The 23452-nt window shown below is 38.0% G+C and overlaps 1 protein-coding gene and 1 long non-coding RNA gene across 3 annotated transcripts in view; one reads left to right on the top strand and one right to left on the bottom strand.

Moving 5' to 3' along the window:
* Positions 1 to 23452, bottom strand: part of LOC100695194 (cadherin-12) — a 100130-nt gene that overhangs the window by 46715 nt on the left and 29963 nt on the right. Inside the window, exons 2-3 of the mRNA XM_003439180.5 lie at positions 21366 to 21759; positions 1309 to 1603 (exon numbers count right to left, since the gene is read on the bottom strand). Coding sequence (XP_003439228.1) covers positions 1309 to 1603; positions 21366 to 21611 — 541 coding nt within the window. The 5' untranslated portion in view covers positions 21612 to 21759. The remainder of the gene's footprint in view (positions 1 to 1308; positions 1604 to 21365; positions 21760 to 23452) is intronic.
* Positions 9689 to 23452, top strand: part of LOC106098825 (uncharacterized) — a 75535-nt gene continuing 61771 nt past the window's right edge. For both annotated transcript variants that reach the window (XR_002063441.2, XR_002063443.2), the window contains exons 1-2: positions 9689 to 10006; positions 10120 to 10205. This is a non-coding gene — a long non-coding RNA (uncharacterized LOC106098825). The remainder of the gene's footprint in view (positions 10007 to 10119; positions 10206 to 23452) is intronic.

Here is a 23452-nt window from a genome sequence, read left to right as displayed (position 1 = left end):
TTTACACTGGCCGTTGCGGCTGAATTCACATAGTTGAATTCTCAACAAAGAGGTTTTTTGGTAGTAATGTCCCTCTGTATAAATTGGTACCAATTTGGTTTCACCGTCACTTTTTAATGGGACCTGGAATAATAGTTCCATCACCCAAACACACAACTAAACCTTTAAACAGACTAGATATTATTAAAAAAATATACATATACATATTCTTCAATGTAGAAATAGGATACTCTTACTATCTTTACACAGAATATTATACATTTAGATATTGCCTTCTCCTAAAACAGTAATCAGTCACATATTGGTTAAGCTTATTCACATTGCCATTATCAGTTAAATGGGCAGTCCAATAAATGGGCACGAAGGTCATTTTAGTCATAACACCATAGGGAGTATTACTCAAGCTGTAAAAACAGTTGGAATATGTGTTCTATGGATCTTGAGGGAGCTCTGCAAAGTCTGAAAAAATTACTATGATGATACCATCAGGGGTGCTTCACCAATCATTTTGCATATGATATCATCAGGGATGTTTCCGCTTAAGACTTTCCACTTATAGCAGGAAGCTAGTGTTACAAACAGGGTGGGGGATGAGGTTGTTGCAGATGTAATCACTGACTTAATTCACAAATGAACTGTACTATCCAGTCGCTTGATGGAAAGTGAAGTTTCCGCTAATGCTTTAGAATAAAAGTCACAATATAAATCATCAGTACTTGTTTGACTTTCTTTTCTTTGGACCTCAGAAATCCAACAACTAGTTATTTGTAAGCAATGCCATTAATCCAGTGTGGGTACTGTTTAAATTTCATATCTCTACACTGTTTCCATGGTCACAACAGATGTTTTTCTTTTGATAAACTTAAAAGTCTCTTTCTTATTCTACAATAAACAGTTACCATGCAGCCTGTGATTTGGGAGTGTTCACTGGGGCTATGCTGTGTTGTTCCTGTTTTTCCTACCAATTCTCCAAAGACTGCTGATTTTGGAGTTTTGAGGGCTTTATTGCAATTCACATCAAGAGGAGCCTTTTTCCCCGTGAATTACCTTGATCTGTTCTCCCTGGGGATAGCGTTGAAAGACAAAGCAGTGAAATTCACTCGGGGCACACCAAGAATAAATGGTCCTCTGAAATGTCAAAATCTGTTGGGGGGAGCAGTCTTACCCTGTGGTTGTAAAGATGCTCCTGAAAGACAACTTTATGTGTTTCCAAAGTGGAAAAAAGAAAGTTTTCAGTGCTGAGAATTGCGGCGTGCCGATGATGATACTGATCCAAGTATTTAAAAGTAACTCTGAGTGATTACTTACCTACTGGTGACATCTCAGGAACACTGGCTGTATATGGTCCTTCCAGGAACTTTGGCTCATTGTCGTTGATATCTTGGACCTTGATTACAAATTCTGATTCAGGTTCTAGGGGCCTATTGGTGTTGATGTCAACAGCCTGGGCGCGCAGGGTGTAGTAAGGCTTCTCCTCCCTATCAAGACTTCTTAAGGCATGGATGTCCCCCGTTGTTTGGTCAATTGTGAAAATGGAGCCAGCCCCTTCTCCTGAGAGAGTGTACTTCACTGCACTGTCCCCCTTATCGAGGTCAGTGTGTAGCTGCAAGACAAAACAGAAAAAAAGACAGGTTGAGTGCAAACATTGGCACAGATAATGATTCATTGAATGCGCCGGGGAAGGGCTGTCAAGGAAGACTATTTCACAAAGACAGCCAAGGAAACTGACTGCGCATCAAAGAGCAAATTCATTTCTCTGCACAGATCTGCAAAACACTAAGTCATGAGAAAAATAAAATGATCGTGCTTTCAGAACATTTCACAGATTAATGAGGCTAAATCTCTCATAAATAATGTATTCTCTCAGTGCAATTACGCTGCAGTGATAACTCTTCAACGTCGTGGATCAATTCCTAATCATGAATGACGAAAAAATTTTCTCTTATATAAAACAGGAGATGTGAGGGTTTTTTTTCTTTTTTTCTCTCCAAGTAGCAAAGTTCAAACTCTAAATCCTTGAAGTAAATACTTGTTTTCAACCTTCACCTTAAAAGTCTTGTAACCAGAGGACTCAGCACAGTTTCACAGTATCACAGCTCCAGCAAGAGAACCTCTTTGTATATAAACCCAGGACTGTGGCAGCTCTCTTCGTACAAGACAAACAAGTTCTGGGCTGGTGTTCGAAAGCCTATTGACACAGTTATGTTTTCCTCACTGCAGCGCTCATTCATACAATTCAAAGCCTTTTAAATATTTAAAGGCTGTAATGCAATGTGAGCATCACCATATATGATTATGCATTTTTGCTTGCTAAAGTATGGAATTTCCATGGGCAGCTAACTACTTGTGGCTTGGAGCAAAAATGATTTTTCATTTTTATTCTATCAAAAAAGGAATCTGAATGGAGGTTGCGACATTTCTGGTTGCTTTTAAACCTGTGAACTGATTCCCGTAATCACCCTCTTACAATGGCACCACCTAACAAGTGGATAGATCCACACTCCAACACTCACTTTTCCCTCCCTTAAATTAGCCTCTCTTCAGCCTGTAAATATTAACCTTTTTGCACATAGATAATTTCCAGTGAATTTCCATGGCAATGCCCGGCACAGAGCCAAGAGTAAATGTGGGATGAGGCCATGAATTCTTTGTAGATTATGGTTCAAAACAACCCAAGACACACACACATGTGCACAAACACACTAGAAGTAATTTGAGATTCAGAGCAAATTCCCAAGCTCACGCAAGCATAGCCTGGCATTATAATGTTATCACCCGTGGTGCATTATTTATTTCTACAGAAATGAATGAACATTTTAGTTAGTACATGACCCCTATTGGATGGCAACAAAACCACATAATATTTTTTGCAATGACCGGAAAAAATGCAAAAAGTAGATTATTATTATTGTCTAATATACATAAAGTAATAATGATAAAATTATTATCCTCGGGAACAAACTAGATATTGTAACAACAAAATGTGTTTGCATTTATCCTTAGTTAGTAATATAAGGTTATTCCAACTTATGATTGGCATGTACTGTAACATCTTAACGGTATATATTGTGATGTAGCAGAACAAGTACCTCTTTACTTGGTTTCCTATATGCAGATGTGCTGTGCTTATAACCTTATGTAATACTGTTAATTTAAAACTACCATCTTATTGTCAATTTAACCACTAACTGACATGTGAGGTAAAGCAAAAGATGGTAAAGTTTATTGGCTGAAGGCCCTCTTGCTGAGGGACATGTTGGTCTTCTAATGAAGAGAAACTAGTGAATCAAGTGTCTCCACATGGAGAGAATTCAGTCATGGAAAGAAAGGGATGTCATAACGTGCCTGTCATAAAGTATTAAAACTAAATAGAATAAAATGAAAACTTGTTGCAAGTGCTGACTATGAAACAATAGTGTCAGTATTTGCAACTGAAAACCTCTTTCCAATCATGCTTGAATGGTTGAGCAGTTTCATTTATCCCAGAGGGTCTCTTAATTTTAATGATAATTAATTGTGATTTTTCATGTGTCTCAAATTAATATTGTAAAAGGCTTTGGGGTATTTCTTTTATTACTATCCGCCTACAGGGCAGCACTGTAAGTGTACAGAAAAACTCATTTTTAAAACTTTAACAATGCATTTTAATTTCATTTGAGGATGAGTGCCTGCACTCAACCCAGTGGGCAATGACACGGGGTTGCAGGTGGAAACATCTAGTTTGGAAGATGTGTTGATAGGGAAAGAGCCTCGCTTTGGGAACTACAGGGTAACCCTAATCACTTTGCAGGGAAGACAGACAAAGCAACCACACAGAAATTTAAAATGTAAAAAGACTCCCAGTTCAATGATGAATTTCAAGACTATGAAGTCTGTTAGTTAAACTTTGAAGTGCTAAAAATAAATAAATAAAAAATAAAATTTGAACTGGCCAGACAACAGGCTGGTGACCTGTCCTGGGTGTTCCCTACCTGGGAAAGCTTTCAGTCCCCAACGATCTTGGTTAAGCGGATGGTTGGATGGATGGAATGATAGACGGTAACTGGAAGATGTTGTGAAGTCAATAGAACTTAATGTGCAAAATGCCAAGTAATTAGCAGCTTAAAAAGAAAAACACACTCACACACTTACACACACACCTATGCCATCAGAAACCAGGAATAGTTTTGCTTAATGTTACAATGGTTTGCTGCTAAATGGAGTAACATAAGTTCATTTGGGAGCTTTTAAAAAAGGCTTTGTCCACCAGAACATATGAAGGGTGTGGAGGTGAATGTCAGTGGGACATCTCAATATATTCCTCATAGCAACATTCCAAAGGACTGCAAAGACCCAAGGAGTTCTGGGTTTGATGAAAATACCATATTAAACACCACATTAAAGAAAACACTGATTACAAAATATAGCATAAGATTCAGTGACTCCATTTGTCATTTTCTCCATTGCTGGGTGCCACTGTGCCTCTGTGCCATTTGTCAATCTCAGGCTGGCCACAGTTTCACTTTTGCCTGTGTATGTGTATGAGTGCAGGGGCTGGGTGATGCATAATATATAACGGCGTATCGACTGCCAGTGTATGCCAATTATTTCACCAGGTTTCTCAAGTCCAAAATTAATTAATGAATTTAAATCATTACTGTTTTTTTCTCTGATTTCTTGCTTGCTTTCTTTTTGCGTCTGACCTAAAACATTTAAGAGGAATATTGTTATTTATTATCTGTAATGATCTATTTTACTTTTTACTGTGCTGTTTGGCTATAGGCTGCTGTGCCATTATGCCTGGCTGATGTCCTGCTTATAGCTTCTGTGAGATTTGATTCATGTACGCTTGAATTTTGTTTATTTCCTGTTAGCATGTGTGCAGGCTTGTGAAGCATGTGCGTCATGGTTTTGGCCCATCTGTTCAGCTGTTTCAGATATCCAATTGACATTTATTTATTGCAGCAGAGAAGTCGATGAAATAGTTTGAGATGTTATGATTCTTTTTTTTCCCATCATTTTGAGTCATGCCATGTCTCAAAAATGTAAAGTGTGACTCAGTAATTATAAAAATCAAGAAAACACAGAAGGGTTTTGGTTTCAGGGGCTATAAAAAAAGATGGCTTTAACGTGGTTTACTTTTTCTCTATTCGGATTATTGATTTGTAAAACGTAGAATCCTGTGATGGCTTTGCTTAAGGATGGCTTCGCCAACATCGCCAGCTTCCTGATATGTTTTCTGTCTTTATAAAGTATAATTTGCTGTTTTATTTTCCTTTGTTTATATTCTACTTTGGTTTAAGCCATTGTGCTCTTACTTTGGCCATTGTGCTTGGCTGTGCATTTCATCATTTAGTAGACCTGCCATGATGTTGCTGGCTGCAGTTCCCTGCTTCTTGTCTCCGCGTTTGTAGGATGCATCAGTCTCTTGTAAAATCAGCTGGGCAGAGAGCTTCCTCTCTAATTAAACTGTCTTCATCACAAAATCTGGGCAGCACTTTTTGGAGCAGTAATGATTACAGTTATTTATCATTTTCTGATGCTATATTTAACACAATACCATGTCTGCAGGTTAAACTACATTCAGGTACCCTAGGGCCTAGGGTATAAACACAGTCCTTTGTGGCTATACGCACTCTTATGTGGAGAGTTGTATTTTGTTGAGCCAAATGAAAGGCAGCCATTTCTTGTGGATCTTTTGACAGGCAGCAGTATGGTTTAAGTGTTGTTGCCCTCAGGTGCTCCCCAGCAATTTGTGCTTCAGAGTTTGCTGGTCTTTAATAAAACACTGTGTATTCTAGTACCTGGTGTTTTAGTTGGACAGTAACAGAGCATCAAGAAGAGTACAAGATGAATAAGGGTTTTGTGTAACTATGATTCATGCATCTTTCACCTTCTGTCCTGTTTTGCAATCTTGTAAACGTTCAAAATCTATTCAAACGGTTTATGAAATCACTTGTACTACAGCGGAAGATAAAATTAAGTTAATAGTGAACAGCAAGGGCTTGAAATACATATTTCAAAATTGGGGGGGAATTATTCACTTAAATGTTTTCCACAAGAGGGTTTTTTTTACACACTGTGAGCTTAACTAAAGATTTTATTGCCCTATCCTTGCTACAGATTGTGTTTTGATTGTGCTTCTCCTCAAACTGCACGATTGCTGTAACATCTGCTCTGTTTATATTTGCTTTGGAAGTTTTATATTATTCCATTGCCTGTCTCCATGGCATTCTGCATTCTTTCAGTTTTCCTATAACTTTAGTATCACCACATCAGCCCTGTGTATATTAGAAATCAAACAACTCAATTCACCATTATAAGTTCAAACCAAGGGTATAATCTCAGGCAGCTAGTCTGAAACTTGTTTTAGGACTGCTTAGGAACAGGAAGAGGCCATCACCAAACTGTTCTCACAAAGCTGGGAGCATGAAATTATCCAAACTGTCTTGTTAAGCTGCAGCATTAACAGTTCCTTTCACTGGAACTAAGGGGTCGAGCCCAACTGCTGCAAAAACAACTCCACACAATAATCTCCCCTTTACCAAAACCTATACTTGGCACAATGGAGTCAGACACGCACTATTTTCCTGGCATCGCCAAACCGAGACCACTGACATCAGATTGGTATACATCAGTGATATGGTATATCAGAGAACACTGCTCTAGAGTCAAGTGGCACCAACGTTTACACCACTGTATCTGACGCTTTTTGTTAGTGTTGGCGATGCATGTGACGTACATTCACGACTGTTCCCTATCGCTTCAACTTTATAAATAACACCAATAACAGTTGACTGAAATATTTAGCAGTGATGAAATTTTAGGACTGGACTTGCTGCACAGGTGGCATCCTATCACAATAACACAGTGGAATTCACTGAGCTCCTGAGAGTGATCCATTCTTTCGAAAATGTTTTTAGAAGCACTCTGCGTGCCTAAGTCCTTTATAGTACCTGTGCCCATGAAGGTGACTGGAACACCTGAATTCAATAATTTTGACGTACGAGTGAATACTAGGGCTGGGTATCGCCACTGATTTCTATAAGTGATTCGATTCTGATTCACAAGATCCCAATTCGATTCAATTTTGACTCAGACAGTCATATATATTATAATTCTGATCATTCATTAGCAGTGTTGGTCAAGTTACTTGAAAAAAGTAATCAGTTACTAATTACTGATTACTTCCCCAAAAAAGTAATCCTGTTACTTTACTGATTATTTATTTTCAAAAGTAATTAATTACTAAGTTAGTTACTTTTTAAAAACACAATTTACAACCTGAATAGGTGATAAAGCGATAGATCTTTCAGCCCAATTCTACTTTTTCTGCATAATCCATCATACAAAATGTAATCAAATGGAAACGTCTCTTTTTAAAACGTTAAATCTTTTAACTTTATGCATCAAGCAAAAACTTAATTATATGCAACATTCTCTGACTGGAAGAAATTTGTTTAACATTTAAACCTATTTTCTGCACATTCCAGCACATAAAATAAAATATTTTTTTTGTGTTTACACTCACTCTTTCAAATAGATGCAAGTAAAACACAGCAGAAAATAAATAAAGTCAAAGACTAGTTGCTCTATTTTCACCTGTAAAGCGGGACTGGGGTAGGCGGAGGTTTGCCCTGGTGCAGGTGCCGCAGCGGTCAGTTGAAGACTCTGCGAGTTTCTCTGTGAATTTCCCATTTCAGTCGTAGCGCATTCGGTGCTTGCTTGGAAGTTTAGGGGTTTTTCGCTGTAAAAAGAAGTTTTCTTCCCACGCACAACGGACACTAATGTTTTTGTCACTTTTTATGGAATCAAACTCAAAATAAGGTCAGTACTTCCACGCTTTAAACACTGCACGCTCATACTCTCTCCCGCACTCGATATATTATCCATTGTTGATCTGCAGACAGCTGTTGTCACGAACATCGCACTCGCTTACGTCACTGTCATGAGACATTCTCGCAAAAAACTCACGGTTTTAGTAACGCAGTAACGCAGCATTCCTACGGGAAAGTAACGGTAATCTAATTACCGTTTTTGCAATGGTAATCCCTTACATTACTCGTTACTTGAAAAAAGTAATCGGATTACAGTAATGCGTCTCTGTTCATTAGTATATGAATGATCAGACATATTCAGATTTTTATATCCATGTATAAAAACAAAGTTGACACTTGTGAGACTTCATCAGAGGTGTTAGCATCACAGCAGGTGCCTTTCTGTTAAAGCAACTGAGGATAAAACACGGAAAACCATGAAGAAGATTTTGCCGGCCTGGCTTTTTATGGCAGATAACCAATTAAAAAATGTTCCACAGGAAATCAAAAACAGAAGAAAACCATGAATCAACATATGAACATTACCTGATGCTGCTGAAGTGAAGCAGGGCAAAGTTACAGATATTTTTTTGGAGACACAGCCAAGCGTTTTGCAATTTGGCATAACTTGTTAAAGTTTAAATTTCTTTAGTACTGAACAGCAGAAATGAGGCTTTCTTGTTGGAGGTCATTTTGGGGGAAAAAAAACAGCTCCCAAAGGCACTGTACACAACGGTAGACTGGCACATAATCAGCACGAAAGCACAATAAGCAAGAAAATAATGCAGAAAATAGAGTTTTGATGGTAAACTGGTCTCTAAGTACATTGACAGAGAGCTGTGCAGGAAGTAAAAGCAAAAATAAGAGGGAATTCATGACAAAGTTTTTCAGACGTGAAGCGTAGTGTTGATCTTCTTTTGCTGCTGGTTCAGTGAGTTTTGTTTGGATATTGATGAAACCTGCAGCTTCACAATCTGTGAGATGTCGGCAGGATTGTGGTGTTACTGGAAAAATACATTTATATTTAAAAATCAATTCAGGTTTTAATGAATCGATATGACGTTATTTAAACTAAAATCCATTTGAATCCGGAAATCGATTTTTTAAACCCACCCCTAGTGAATACGTAGTGAATATCTGTACTTCCTACTAGAGGTGGGCTTACCGATCAAATTATCAATACCAACTCTAGTATTGGTATTGGATCGATACTAGCACGATTGGATTGATACTTTCCTTTTATCCATCAAGTTTAGTATGTAGCCAACTGAACAGTGTTAATTATTTCTTTGCAACAAAAAAACCTCAAATATGCACTATAAAAAAATGTCTGAACATTTTTGTGCACTTTAGAGACAGAGAAAATTTATATCCCAGGTCTCCAACAACCCAGTTTCAAAACACATGAAAAGCTGAAAGGCCTGTTTTGTTGTGTTAATTAATTATAGTAACAAAGTAACAATCACAGTGATATAGTGGTGTTTAAAATGTGTTCAGAATTTGCAAATTGAGAATTAATCTCATAAGTCATGGCACCTACTCTCCCCCAATTAGCTGACTGAATAACTTAAAATTATTGGTACTGATATCAGCAATCCTGGCCCTGTATTTACTTGGTATTGGATTGATACCAAAATTTGTAGTGTAGCTCAGCATTACTGTGAATGAGGGAAAGTGTGAATGTTGAATGCTTTTGTTGAAATGTCCAGGCAAGTATGTACATGTTAAATGACAAGTTCAAATAGCATCAATTAACACACAACTTTAGTTCTTTTGAAATTTCTTTATGATAATTCTTCATCAAGTATTGGTATCGGATCAGTATCATCGATACCACCCTGAATTTGACTTGGTATCGGATCGGAAAGGAAATCCGTGGTATCGCACATGACTAAGTCCTACTCGTTACATTTTCAAAACAGGCTCGTAACTTTTGCTTGAATGCACTTGAGGGGAATTATTTCATGCCACTGCTTGTCTACAAACCGATTTGAGCCTAAAGAGTAACATATGATAGGAAATCCTGTTCCTGTATTAATCGCCAGAGGACATCGCATAAAAAGAGATGACGTGTGCCAAATTAAGGGGCTAAAAGTGGGTTGGTGTTTTTATTCATTTATTTATTTATTTATTTTTTTGCCACAACACTGGAACGACTAGCCCTACTGAAGAGGCGCGAGCATAAAAGGAGTGACTTTTTTAAGTGTCAGGTAATTAAAATGCAACGTTTCTGTCCGCTCAACAAACGCCAGCAAAGACAAAAACTGTTCATGTGCAGTTTGTCGCACTTTGTGTTGCTAGCTAAAGTTGCTGTATTTCACAGGGAGAGAAAAGAAAGAGCGCTAACTTCACTCAGAGATGGAGAAAGATAAGAAAAACAGGACAGGAATGGAAGAGATATATTTAAAGGTAAGAACTGCTCAGTGGTATCTGATAAACTGGAAAATTATGTTTTTTTTTTTTCATATTGTGGAACATGCTGTAAATCAAACTAAACTAACTGCTATTTAAAGGCTGCATGGAAATCCTCTGCAGTTTAGTGAAGGTTAAACAGTTTAGTTTGCTGTACTGTGATGGATTTAAAGTAAAGAACAGTGTGTGACTGGTGCACAGCGGCTGTGGTTTCATGGTCAGAGTTACAATAAGTGTAGCAGAGATTCATGTGAACTTTAGCAGATGATGCTTAGATTCACTGACTGAATTCCACCGACATACCAACTTATACTGTCTAGAAAAAAGAAGGCATAGACGGTGTACTGTCAGTGAGGATGGAAATCAGCCAAGACAACTCATGAAACATCTGCTGACATCTTGCTGAATTCAGTTGTGTACATCCACAGAGAGAAGCAGGTCAGCTGATCACAGCCTGTACATTAAGAAAATCTACTGGAGCTCTCAGTAGAAATTACTGTGAGATCCTTTTCCCCACGCTGAGCCACTACAGCTGATTTTTGGACTAAAATTTTTGTATTCCCATCTCCTGATATTATTTTATCATTATGTTAATACAGCACAAGGTTCAGTTAGCTTTGCACGAAAATGGAAATGTCCCCCAAAGAGCAACTTTTTACTTTCTTACTTTGATTACATTTGAGAGATTGTACTTTTTTAGTTTTGCTTGAGTAAGGAAATTGAATCAGTACTTGGACTTTTACTGGAGTGGTTTTTAGCACTAGTATCTGCACTTCTTCTTGTACTTCTAAGTATAGGATGTCTGTACTTTTGCCACCTCTGCTGACAGGAAACATACAGGGTCGCACTCAGCACAAACACCTGTGTTCAGTCATCTGCAGTCTAATACAGGTTCTGCAACAAGCAATGTAATATGATAATGATTTTAAAATAATTTTTTTGATCACACATGAATCACACATTGTGATTGCAGTTACATAACGCTATCTGACACAGTTCCAGCGAACAAAATAGGGAGCACTTGAAGTCTGTAGTCAGTAGTGCTGAGCCAACATTTTCACACCACTGTCTCTTACAGTGCATTGTTTCAGATTGCTTAAGGTTGTTTAGTTGTTTGCAATAGCTTCCATGTGCTCTACTTTGTGATGTGATGGTGTTTAATCAATATACTAATGACTCAATAGGCTGCCCTATCATCAGTCAACACAGTACTACTGTGGGCGCATTCATATTTTTGTGTACTATTGAGCAAATAATCACATTGTATTTATGATTAAATGGAGAGTTTATATTTAATTGTCATTTAACTAAGAAGAAGAGAGTGGGGGAAAAAACAAGCCTCTTTTGGGTATTGGCATAAAAAGAATATTTTTCACATTTGTAGTTTATTCAATACAAGTACCCAAGAGAGGAACCTGCACATTGATTCAGAGCTGCAGAATTGGAGATGAAAAAGAAATGCAAATGCAAAATGAACAGGCACATTGCCCCATTAATTATAAGTGAAACTTGACTGATATTAATTAAAAATTCCATTGCACTAACAATGGTAATCAATTATGTAAAGAAAGTCCATTAATAAGAAGGGAGACAAATGCTTTGTTTAAGCTATAAAACACCCACAAGACAAGAGACATGATCGTATCCATAACCTTTTTAACAATACGGCTTTTTAAAAATAAAGACGGGGGAATTCCTTCCATTGTTGTAGCAGTGTTTCCAATTTCTAACACGTGAACAACACTGTTACAGTTTTCAGTAATGCCATTATTTCATTTGCACACATTAAGTAAATCAACATGTGCAGAATCAGTGAATAAGGGCTGGCTTGTGATGATATCCTTCCTCTCCATTTTTCATGTTAAGGACAATTAGTAAAATTCTCTGCTCAGGGTATCAGGTGACTTGGCAGCTATAAAAAGAAACTGCTCGTGTGTGGAGCTGAAATGAGATTCCTGTTGCCATCCAAGCTCACACTGTCACTGCACTTACATTTCATTTGTTTACATGCATTTTTTTCTTTTTTTTTCTCCTTTAGTGTTCAGTTTGTCAGACAAATTTTTCAGTGATCACGAAGCAGTTCAGGTTTTGTTGGCATAGCTTTTAAAGGGGAAAAAAGATTAGATTTAGGGTTAAACCTTTAATTTCGACAGTATTGAGGAAATGATGAGCAGCCAATGCGCCAGCAATGTTTTGAAAACAAATATGGCTAAGGCAACTACTCATCTATTAATCATCAGGGCAAAATACTAATATTGACTCAGACTACTCAACTACTAGCAGAAATGATGGGAAATGGTAGCTCATCTTACCGGCTGTAAAATAGTCACATATTTGGAATTTGCCTTGCAGTAAATTCTTGACTGTGCAAGAGGTCGGTGATCCCTGTTCCTTTTAGGATTTGCAGTGCATGGTTCCTCATTGGCAATGCAGTAAACCCTGCATATTGATTAATTTGAGTGATTTCAGAGAACGTAACCAACCTCTGTAGAAAATGCTGTAATTGGATTTCTGCAACCAGGATTATGTGGAGCTCCTCTAAGGAATGCATATCACAGCCACAACCCTTTGCTGATAGCGAGCCAACATTGTTCCTTGAATGGTCCAGCAATCCCGCACCAGTGAGTGCATTTACAAAATTGTAAACAAGTCTGAAAAGAGTTAGAACGTACTTGCTCTTCTTGTATTTAAATGCAATTAAATGTCTCTGTGGATTATTCACATTTCGTGGTATACAAGCGAAACATGTTTCCTGACTGGTATCACAAAGCTCTTCTTTGCATATTTATTATACTTTATAAATAAATTGATTCTAATCCATATTTAATTGTGGATTATGCTTTGAGCAAGACCAGGGCATATTCTATATGTCACCTGTCAGAATTTATACTGTGCACTGTTAATGAGAGTAAAACATTCCACTGCTCTTATGCGCCCCTGTTCTATTGCTGTCTTGTATTCATTATAAGGTCTGAAACCACCATTCAGTTCAGCCATTCAACCACTGTCCTAGCAACTCAGGAGTATGATGACAGTCTGGCAGTCTGTTGGCATGGGGGTACGTTGCAGGTGGCTTGAAGTTCGTGTATTGTCAGGGCACATGATGACTCCTGGTTGCAAGGTAAGTTTTTGCAGGTAATTTTGGTGAGCAGCAGCTGATGGAAGGACAACACTATGCCAAATCCTGCAAGCTTATTATAGCTGATCGATACTGGCCTCCGAGCTATTTCTTTGCTGCTGACAACTCAGAGCTCCCTGTCTGGTTTGTGTCATACCTCAGTCAGGTAATGGGGACGAAAAGTTAACAAAGAAAAAAAAAAGATATTCATACAGGAGGCTATACTGGCAGATATGCAATCTCAGAAAACACGTGTGAGGAATGGAGAGAGCGAAAGCAAGAGGCAATAACCGAGTGACAGATATTGTCGTGGGTGTGCGACAGCAGCAGTCAAAACTGAGACAACTGCGTTTACGTTTTCGAAATGGGTCAATTGTAAATTGTTTTTGATGTAAATGTTTCCTAGGCCAAGAATCTGAGGAACTCGCAGTAAGATTTCTGGTTGTATACAAGGCTATCTTTTGCAAATAACATTATGCAGAACAGATTTTTTTCTTTTTAAAAAAAAAAAATATAATATTGATATACATGATTCTGTTGATCCCAGAGAACAGGGTTAAGGCGGCATTCCATTTTCTCATATCACACATGATTAAACAATATATTGATGTGTGATATGACATGCACAATGCAATTTTCTGCCTACAGTGCCAACAATACTGCCCATCAGTGTCATTGTAAACAGAGAAAATGTGGACTATGGTATAAAGTGATACTGATTGGGGCATTACTGCACCATTTGGATATATGGCCCAAGCAATTCAGGGGAAAAAGCCCATTACCCATGAGGACAAAATATGTGAAATATATATTACTTTGGCAGGACAGATGAATGGCATCATTAGCTTTTATTTCAGCTGTTCTTTTCAGAAATCCCTGCAACATTCATCACTAACGTACATTACAATTGTAAATGCTCTCAACCTCTTAATATGTTCTAACGAGCAGCTGAATCACCGACACACTCCATGCATACTCTTCAGGAGAGCAATCCTTTCAAATTATGTAGAATGTGACAGTGAATTAAAAAGGTGGCAAACTTTGGTGAATTCAGAGACGGTTAGGGAGCATATGTACTTAACATAATCTAATGTATTGTGGTGCGTTGGACATACCGTATAGAAGTCATGCACAATTCAACAGGACTCTTGAAAGACTCTTCAAATTGTAGCTTTCCTTAGCTGTTGATCACTGGCTACCAGTCTTCATAGCTTCATGCAAAACAGTCTTATGAAGGCTGAGATTTTTGGAGTTGAAATTAATTATCCGCTGGCTTGCCTTGCAGTCAATCAAAGTATTTTATCCCAAGTATTTTACAGCAGTGGCTGTCATCATCAAATGATGTAAACAGGTTTGCTGCTTTTATATGGTCGTCTCCAGGTTTTAGCTTTACAGCTTAATTCCATAGTATTTAAAACAAACTGTATTTAACAGTGTGGAACATACTATCGCAGAGTAAGGATTGTAAATTTCATATGGTCAGCTGATGGAATCGCTCTCTTTGTTGGGCCTGGTGCATAAGTCTTGCTGAAAAGGTTTTTATGTCCTTCTTATAGGTCCTCATTGAAAGATTAAATTGCAGGCTTCACATCAGTAATAAATCTCAGCCAGGTGTGGGGTGGTACTGGGAGGAAGAGCCATCAATAAAAAGAAGGATGGTCATTCCTTGTCAGGCAGGAAACAAGGGAATAAACAAGTTGTGGGAGAAACAGCTCTGCCCTTTCTAGAAAAAGAGGCTTATTGACTTATATGTAAATAAGTGACCTTTTGTCTGCAAGTGTGAAAAGCAGGGCATTGGGGCATGTCCTGCCCCAATGCGCTGCATTGAAGTTATATTTTTTCTTTCTTTGTATAGGTTGTAAATGTGGCTCTTTAAATCTTTCTCTTTAACCTTCAGTGCTGTTACGGGTTAAATGATTGCTTTGTGCCACAGTGTTGCTGCGTTTTTTAAATTTTATTTTATTTTTTAATGAAAGCAATTCCCTGTCTGCTTTTTCTTGCCAAGTGTATAATTTGTTAAGTATCTTTTGAGAGTGTCATTGGCAACACATTCCATTGTTGTCCTTTTCTCATGACTTGCATAAAGAGAAAATAGCGGATTCCCTATCATGTCTATTTTTTGGTTACATTCAGGCCCGCACTGGTTTTCAGCTTCAGTACAACTGGTTAATTATCTCTTAGAATGAAGACATGGTAAAAGGAAAAAATAGCTTGCATGTGACTCAAATTTGCAAAAGCATCCACTGTCACAAGCTTTATACTGTCATTTTACAGTGCACTGTTCGATTTAAAAAAACAAACAATTCAGGCATACTGTTGAGATGGATTTGATAACATGAAAACATTTCTTATCTGGGACCAGTACTCGGTTACAATTCTTAGATAATGTTGCCCTGAAAAAACTGAAGTTTTTAATTTATTATCAATGAAGCCTTAACCTTTCTGCTATTTGATAAATCTCTCTTTACCTTCCTCTAACTGTATATGAGCATATTGTCTTGAGCATCCATATGCAGTGCAATATAAAGTACTGACAATATGCATACCTTTATATAAAATTGGAGCATCAAGTTAGAAAAATCCCAGCAGTCTGGTTGGCAAACATAAGAGATACATTGGGTTTTGATTACATCTCTACTGTTAAGTATTAAGACAGTGTTGTCATTCAAAAGACAAGTGCTGTTTAAGTGTATTCTGAGTTGCCATATTATTTAAAATCTCAGAGAATTGCTTCCAACATCTATAGCCATCAAGTTTAAACAGAGAGTGACATGATGTCAGAGGAAAAATCTTGAAAATAGCTCCCGAACTCATTGGAGAGTTTAATCGAGGGTGAGGGGGAAGCAGTTTGACTTGATATGCAGCTATGCTGTTAATAGTTTTTTTTTTACGTCAGATAATCACTACTTGGCACACGAAAGGCCTCAGCATTATCTTATTGAGGGTACAGAGGGTTGTTATATTAACCCCCACGAGGCCTCCAGGCTTCGTTGCTAAACTGCAATAATGATGTTGTCAACATGAGAGTCTTAAAATTCTCTTCACGTATATTCTTCAATTAAGTGCATGGTTAGGTGTCGTTAGGATTTTATTGATGCCCGTGTTGAAACGGGTGCAGCTTATTGACATTAGCAGTAAATTTATCCCTATGCAAATGCACATTTAGCGTTGCGTTTATTAGCGATCATGCCTTTCTGTTGGTTATAGTTTAACGATAGAGATTAATCGATTAATTTACTATTTGCTACATTGGGTCAGCACATGAAGTTCCCCTCCAGCTCATGTTTTAATTGCACTGAACTGATACTGAATGTACACGAGTTTCGAAACATCGAAACAGCCAACGCATCAGATTTAAGAAAACATTTGCAATGTGTGCCAAACATTCCACAGCAGTTATATCAAGTTGTCAGCAAGAAGATGATGTGGCCACCACAGCTGGTGTTGTAACTTTCCCTCTGTTAGTGACAAGCTCTACCTGCTGGTGCAACTTTCAGTAACTGTCTCTGCAAACGTATTGTCGGTGCAGCGTTTTACTTTAAATTTGAGGGAATGAAACCACATTGATGATGCAGTCTCATTAGTAGACAATTACACTGTGGAAAGCTTAATTTAAATTTAGGTGCCTAACCATTCGCTGAATGAAAAGTGCTGTGAAAATACTAATACAACAGCAAAGACACAATGCTGTACAAACAAACGCTTATAAGTGACACAATACTTTATGTGCTATCTTTATAAACAGCAGAGAAAGACGGTGGAAATATATTTGTTTTACTTTCATGTTTATTGTTTATGGCATTAAAGCTTGTTTCTTCACATTGCCGAGAACAACCTCACCATAAAAGTGAACAATGAGCATGACATGTTAATGTGGTTTAAAACCTTTAAAATATCCTTGGCAGACTGTGTTTCCTTTATTTACACTACAAATCAAATCTGGTATTAACATGCCCGTTTTTTACTATTTCAAATGTAAATGTGATTCACTCTAAGTGCATCTTTAATAGAAAAAAGTCCATAAAACATTGTGATTGTATGTAGAAAAGTTTAAAAAAGAAGCAAGAACTCAGAGCATTGGTTAATACAAGCAGTTGGGACTAGTAGTAGTAGTAGTGCTAAAGACCTTGCTGAATCCTGTGACCTTACTTACACCTCTGGGAGCAATTGGGGTAATTAAATAAGTAGTGGAGGTGAACCTGCAGTTGTGACTGTAGCATTTCTAACATTCCCCTCACGTTTAGTGTCTCCTACCTTAAATTCCTGAGCATGTAGCTGTTAGTGTTGGAATGTATAAAATCCTATCTAAATATTAAGATATATGATGTGTATAAAAATGGTGTGAATATTGTAGCTCTGTAGTTCTTTTTTGTCACACACAGTTATACAGTTTGTATTTTTAATTTAGATGGCATATATTAAACGGTATATAAGCCGGAGTATAGATTCATTTTCTTTATTTTGTACTCATCTGATAATAACAGAACAAGTGAAAGTGCAGACATGGCATATCTTTCTGCTTGTGGTGCAGAAGAAAAGAAATGTTGCTTTGCTTGCACTCATTAATCCAAAATAGATCAGGCAGCATTTGATGTTTTTGTTTTTTTCCATGTGTTTTTCTTCTGCCCTTTACAGACAAACTAGTCTCACAAATCTACATAGGTCTGTCACCCAGAACCTTGTCATTTATTTTTAGTATTATATCATGTTTAAAAGACCTTCTCATCAGTTACTCTAGCTAAACCTTATGTAAGCCACTAAGACAGGCCTAAGGTAAATTAAATCAAGCAAACTAAAGCTGGACCAGTGAATCATCTTTTTATATCAGTTATATCAGGTAACCGTATCCATCCATCTTCTTCTGCTTATCCGAGTCGCAGGGGGGCTGGAGCCCATCCCAGCTACCACAGATCGCCAGTCTGTCACAGCTAACACATGGAGGAAGACACTTACAGTCACATACGCACCTATGGCCTATTTAGAACCACCTAACCCCAATAACTGGACTACGGGCAGAAGCCAGATTACCCAGAGAGAACCTTGCAAACATCTGAACTCCACACAGAAAGGGCCCGGCCAGATGTCGGGACCTTCTTGCTGTTATGATACTAATCACCATGCTCATGCTGCCCCAGGTAGAAGTACAGAAATGCCCAATTAGGTTTGTTGCATCATTATTAAATGGATTTGCAACTAGGAAAAATAAATACATTTACCAATATAATAGAAGAACCAGCATATTCTGAGATACACAAAATGATTTGGTTATTTATGTCTGTCAGATGCTTTGAAACATTTGCTATTTTAGTGGGAATAGTCAGGCAGTAAAACCAGGTAGAACTGCATGTTATCCAGTTATATTTGTGCTGATTGCATTGGCGTTGATATGGGTTCAGTGAAGTCTAAGACTGAGGTGAGCGTGTTCTGACAGTTTGACGTACAGCAAGGCAGATGTAAGCACAACTAAATGTTATCCCGCTGTGCTCAACATCTTCCTTCTCCACAAACAGCTGGTGTATTCAGGCGAAAGGCACTAGTTAATAGGCAAACTTACTGATCCATAACACCAGTACTGGCAGTGTACTTCATCATCTGTGGTTGTCCCCATTCCTACTCCGATACATGTCTTGCATTCTGTGCTGTCAGAACAACTGGCAGAATTACACCTTGTTTGTAATGTGACTCATGTTTTTTGTTTTTTTTATTATCGGCCAGCACTAATTAGTAGTGATTTGGCTGTCAAAATTACAGTTGGCAGTGATGCATGTAATGCTCTTGAAATAGATTTTGATTATTGCTAACAGGGTCAGGATTTATTAGTGTTTGTCATTCGTCTCACACAGGCATGGATGCAAGTCGTTCTCCTGCTGCTGTCAGAAGTACCTTTTTCTGAGCTTCCTCTGTGAGCGCTGTTCTTACAGTCAGATCGTGCCATTTAAGCTTACAAAGAAAAGATTAATTGTCTCCATTAATCATCTTCTTGATAAATTTGGGTGTTGTAAATTCTGAAATCTGCCTTGCTATGTACAGAGAAGAGCTTCAGGTTTCCGGGTGCATGCAAGTGGACCTCGTACACTCAAAGATGAATACTTCAGTGACCACAAAACCGGGATTTTTTTTCCCTCCTTATTAGTCCATTGTTCCTAAATCTGTTATGACAGCATTTTTAACAATCATGTACTAAAGTACAGTGATTGTTGTATTCAGGATTCAGTTCAGTTCCTAGTTCCTTTTCATGTTCCATTCTCCTCTTTGCCTTCCCCACATTTCCCATATATCTCTGCTGCAGCTATCGAATAAAGGCAAAACAATAAAAATAATAATAAAAACACAAAAAGTAATGAATAATAACAGCACTGTGTATGCTATATACCTAAATAAATTCCAGGTAACATACTCACAAACCATGTCTCATTAAAATACCTTTTTTGAGCTATAGGTGTGCATTTGGATAAACTAGTCACATGTACACTACTTGTGCTTTCTATATTACTTAGCATATGTAAAAAAACAAAACAAAAAAAAAAACCCAAACTGCTTTTTCCTCTTGGGTTCTGTTGCCTCTCTTTAGAGGCTGTTGTCAGATAATTACTACTTCAATTGGTCCAGAAGGGCACTTCTGCCACAGAGGATAAAACAAAAGTGTCTTGAGCTCCAATTCACTGCAGGTCACTGGCTGGAAATCATGAGTACACTCTAAAGTGAAAACATTACCACATTAGGTATTGATGTAATATAGAACAAGCATTCATTGCAGACTTACGGTCAATTATAGTCCATTAATGTGCCCTGTAAACAAAGCTGCTTCCTAAGGTCCTTGAACCCTTTCACCTACATCTTTATCTCTTAGTATGCTCTCTGTTTGAACATTTCTCACGTTACCGTTCAATATGATATCACAGAAGTGTGTGTAAATGGTAGACCACTCCAGTGTTTCCTGTGCCATTTAACAGTGTACAATAAAAAAGGTTAAGATTCAAAGGAAAATCCTCTCCCTTAAGATTTTCCCGACAAAGGTCCGAGGATCTCCAAATGCTTTTCATATGTTGAAGAATCAGTCAATTATTTTGAAGAAGAGCTGCCGCCCAGGATTAAGTGACTTAGGAGTGCAGTAGACAGCTGCTTCCCTCTCTCTGGTTTAGCCTCAGAGACTTCCACAAACAGCATGGCTTGTCAGGGCTGATTGCAGTGGCACTGGGGCAGATAAGTCAGTCTTACTATTATCCTATGTAAGCTTGGAGTGCCAAATTACAACTTTAGCCTTAAACCCCCACAGAGTTTGCTTACGAATGTCTTAAGCCAGAACAGCGAATAAGAAATCCTGTACTAAAAAGCGGGGACGGCCAAGGTTTGAGGTGACACAAAAAGATGCGAGTTTGATGGGATGTATGCGTATATATCTCCGTCTGGTTTCGGTTCAGGCTGTTGGGTCTCTGCTGTCTTTTTATTGCTGTCAGCATCTTCCGTGGCTCATAACTATGATGTTCTGACAGCTTTACAAGGACTGTAATTTAAATTTATTTCTACCACACCATCAAACCTTTCACCACTTCAATGTCATGTGTGGCTGGTCTAACATAGAAATCTTGTGGCACAGCTCCATTATTAGGTCTGGATTTTTTTTCTTGCCTGATGCTGGTCACATCATAAAACACTAACAAATAGGAGCAGATTTACAAGCCTTAGGAGCATTATTAGATTAAAGAGGTAAAGTTCTTGGGGATGAATGAAAATAGGAGATTTCCAGTAATTGCTGTTACTTGCATAAGTACATAAGTACAAATAGTCAATAATTAATTACAACATCAAGGAATAAAATATTTCCCATCTGAAATATTGGTAGTTTTAGGGTAGTTTTATAGTTACTCCAAACTAGAGGGTTTTTTTTCTGTTCCCTTCCTCCCATTTTATCTTCCTCATGTTCTATCGCTCCCTCCATTTACTCCCAATTCAATTTCTCCTAGGCTCCTTACTATGTGATTTATGACTTCTGCTGCACCATAAATAACAGTATTAAAAAAAAAAAGGTGGTTTTTTACCTTGCCCACGTACTGCGGATCTGACCCCATGTACTCCTCCAGTACAAAGAACTGGTTCCACACCCAGCCCCTTTTGACCCGCTGAAATCCAGCTGCCCCATTCCTCATTGGGCCCACCAAGCTCCTGGTGTGCTCCCTCCCCGTCCTGCTCCGTCCCAGTGGCGGTAAAGGTGGACGTAAATAAGAGACCGAACCCTCGTCGACAAGAATCCACAGGAACAGCAGCAGGCAGTTCCTTGTTAGCATTGGCGATCTGTGCGGTTCAGGTCCCCAAGTTAAAGTCCAGTGACGAGAACTGAGCCACAGTGAAACAATTTGCGATGGCGTGTATGGAAAATGGGTGGCTCTCCCGGGTCTGTCAGGATCCCTCTTAGAGATTTGTGGAGCTCATCACCTGAAGGAAGGAAAACAAATATTTAGTCAAAAAGATTTCCTTATCCTCCAGACCTGCGCCAAAATGTAATGATACAGCATTATTATTATTGTTTTATTCTGATTAGAGACAGTCCAGGAATGTCTTACAGCACTTGTGATTATCACAGGTTGATATGAGTGCTGTTATCCTGCTATTCATAAATGTCAGTGAATCGGTAGTACACCGTAGCCTTTATGCTTCCCCCAACCTCCATGCTTTACTTTTTAACTGCACAGTGATAAATGACACTACTTTGATTTTCAAGCATAAAAATAATTGTTGTAATTATTTGCCTGGTGATAGATTACCTCTACACCAGACGGTTCTTATTGATGCATGCACTAATTATGTAGGCTACTCATCTCTTTAGTGAAAACTGAGACTTTATTCTCGCTGTCAAACCACTGTGTGTGCCACTGTGCTGTGGACCTGTCACTGCCATGATTTCCCACAGAGGTTCAAAGTTATGTATTATTTAGTGACGCTTTAATGAGAGGTTGCTGATGAGCTTTATGTTTTGCCTCACAAACCTTCTCTTAGTATGAAACCCACTGAAACCCGAAAGTTGAATTCTTTACTGAAAAAAACCCCTGACGAACGTTGCACGCAGCCATCTGAAAATAAAATGTGATACATTGACAGTTCATATATCAAATTGACATGTGTATTGTGTAAAATGTCAGCATGCTCTCAGTGATTTCTTTAGGATACGTTGCTTTCTTTCAGGCATCGCTCTTTTGTGGAGTGCATTTTGACAACTAGTGGCCACAGGAGATTGAACCTATTGCTGTAGCGTGTCATTTGACAGACATGTATTCTACAAAAGTGGCACCTCATGCAGAAGATATTCATTATATATATATATTACCACTCAAAGACATATAATGTTAGATTTCATTAGAACTTACAGTATATCCAAGAGGTTTTGTTTGCATAAAACTCATTAGAAGTTCATTTGGTCTGATTTTAATGAGTGAAGGAAGAATTTAAAAAACAGTTCCAACAATAATGGTTGTGTTGTGGTCGGCGTGAACAAAACACAATCCTGTTGTCTGTTGTTGCTTGTGCTATAGCTGCAGATGTTAAAGTATGAACAAACCTAAACTGCTTGGTAAACATAAGAAATTAAGTTGCCTAAATATTTATGTTCATAAATTATGTTAATGAAAATGCACAGACTGTGTGGTGAAGAGAAGTAATTCCTAATTTTGCCTGCCTTTCTTAGAGAAGTCTTAGAGACTTTTTTTCAGTACAGTAAACATCTTGTTTTATTCCAGATTGTTGTGACCTAAAGATCGGTGCATTGGAGAATGATTTTTTTACATGTATGTGAAGTCATTAATACAAAGTACCTTGCTGATCACATGCTCTCTCGGTCCCAAAAGTAAGTTACCACGTCCCACAGTGTTAAGAGCATAATCTGGTGACTTTAACAGGGCACACTGGTGTGTAACGAGACTTAATGCTGATACATGGCCACTTGTATTGATTAAACAGAGGAAACTAGAAATAAAAGCCTGCCTCTAATTCAAGCCAGCTTCAAATGAAACTTTTCTTGTTGCTGTTCATCTAAATAATGGCCCTGCAGTATTTGCAGAAATATGGCATGCAGATTTTAGATGATATTGAAACAACTCAACCGTGCATTTTTAATAGTTTTTCTGACTGCTCG

This window comes from Oreochromis niloticus, linkage group LG9 (genome assembly GCF_001858045.2).
Source record: "Oreochromis niloticus isolate F11D_XX linkage group LG9, O_niloticus_UMD_NMBU, whole genome shotgun sequence".
In the NCBI taxonomy this organism is placed as follows: Eukaryota; Metazoa; Chordata; class Actinopteri; order Cichliformes; family Cichlidae; genus Oreochromis; species Oreochromis niloticus.
The sequence above is the reverse complement of the archived record's forward strand: the minus strand, read 5'-3'. Positions and strand labels throughout refer to the sequence as shown.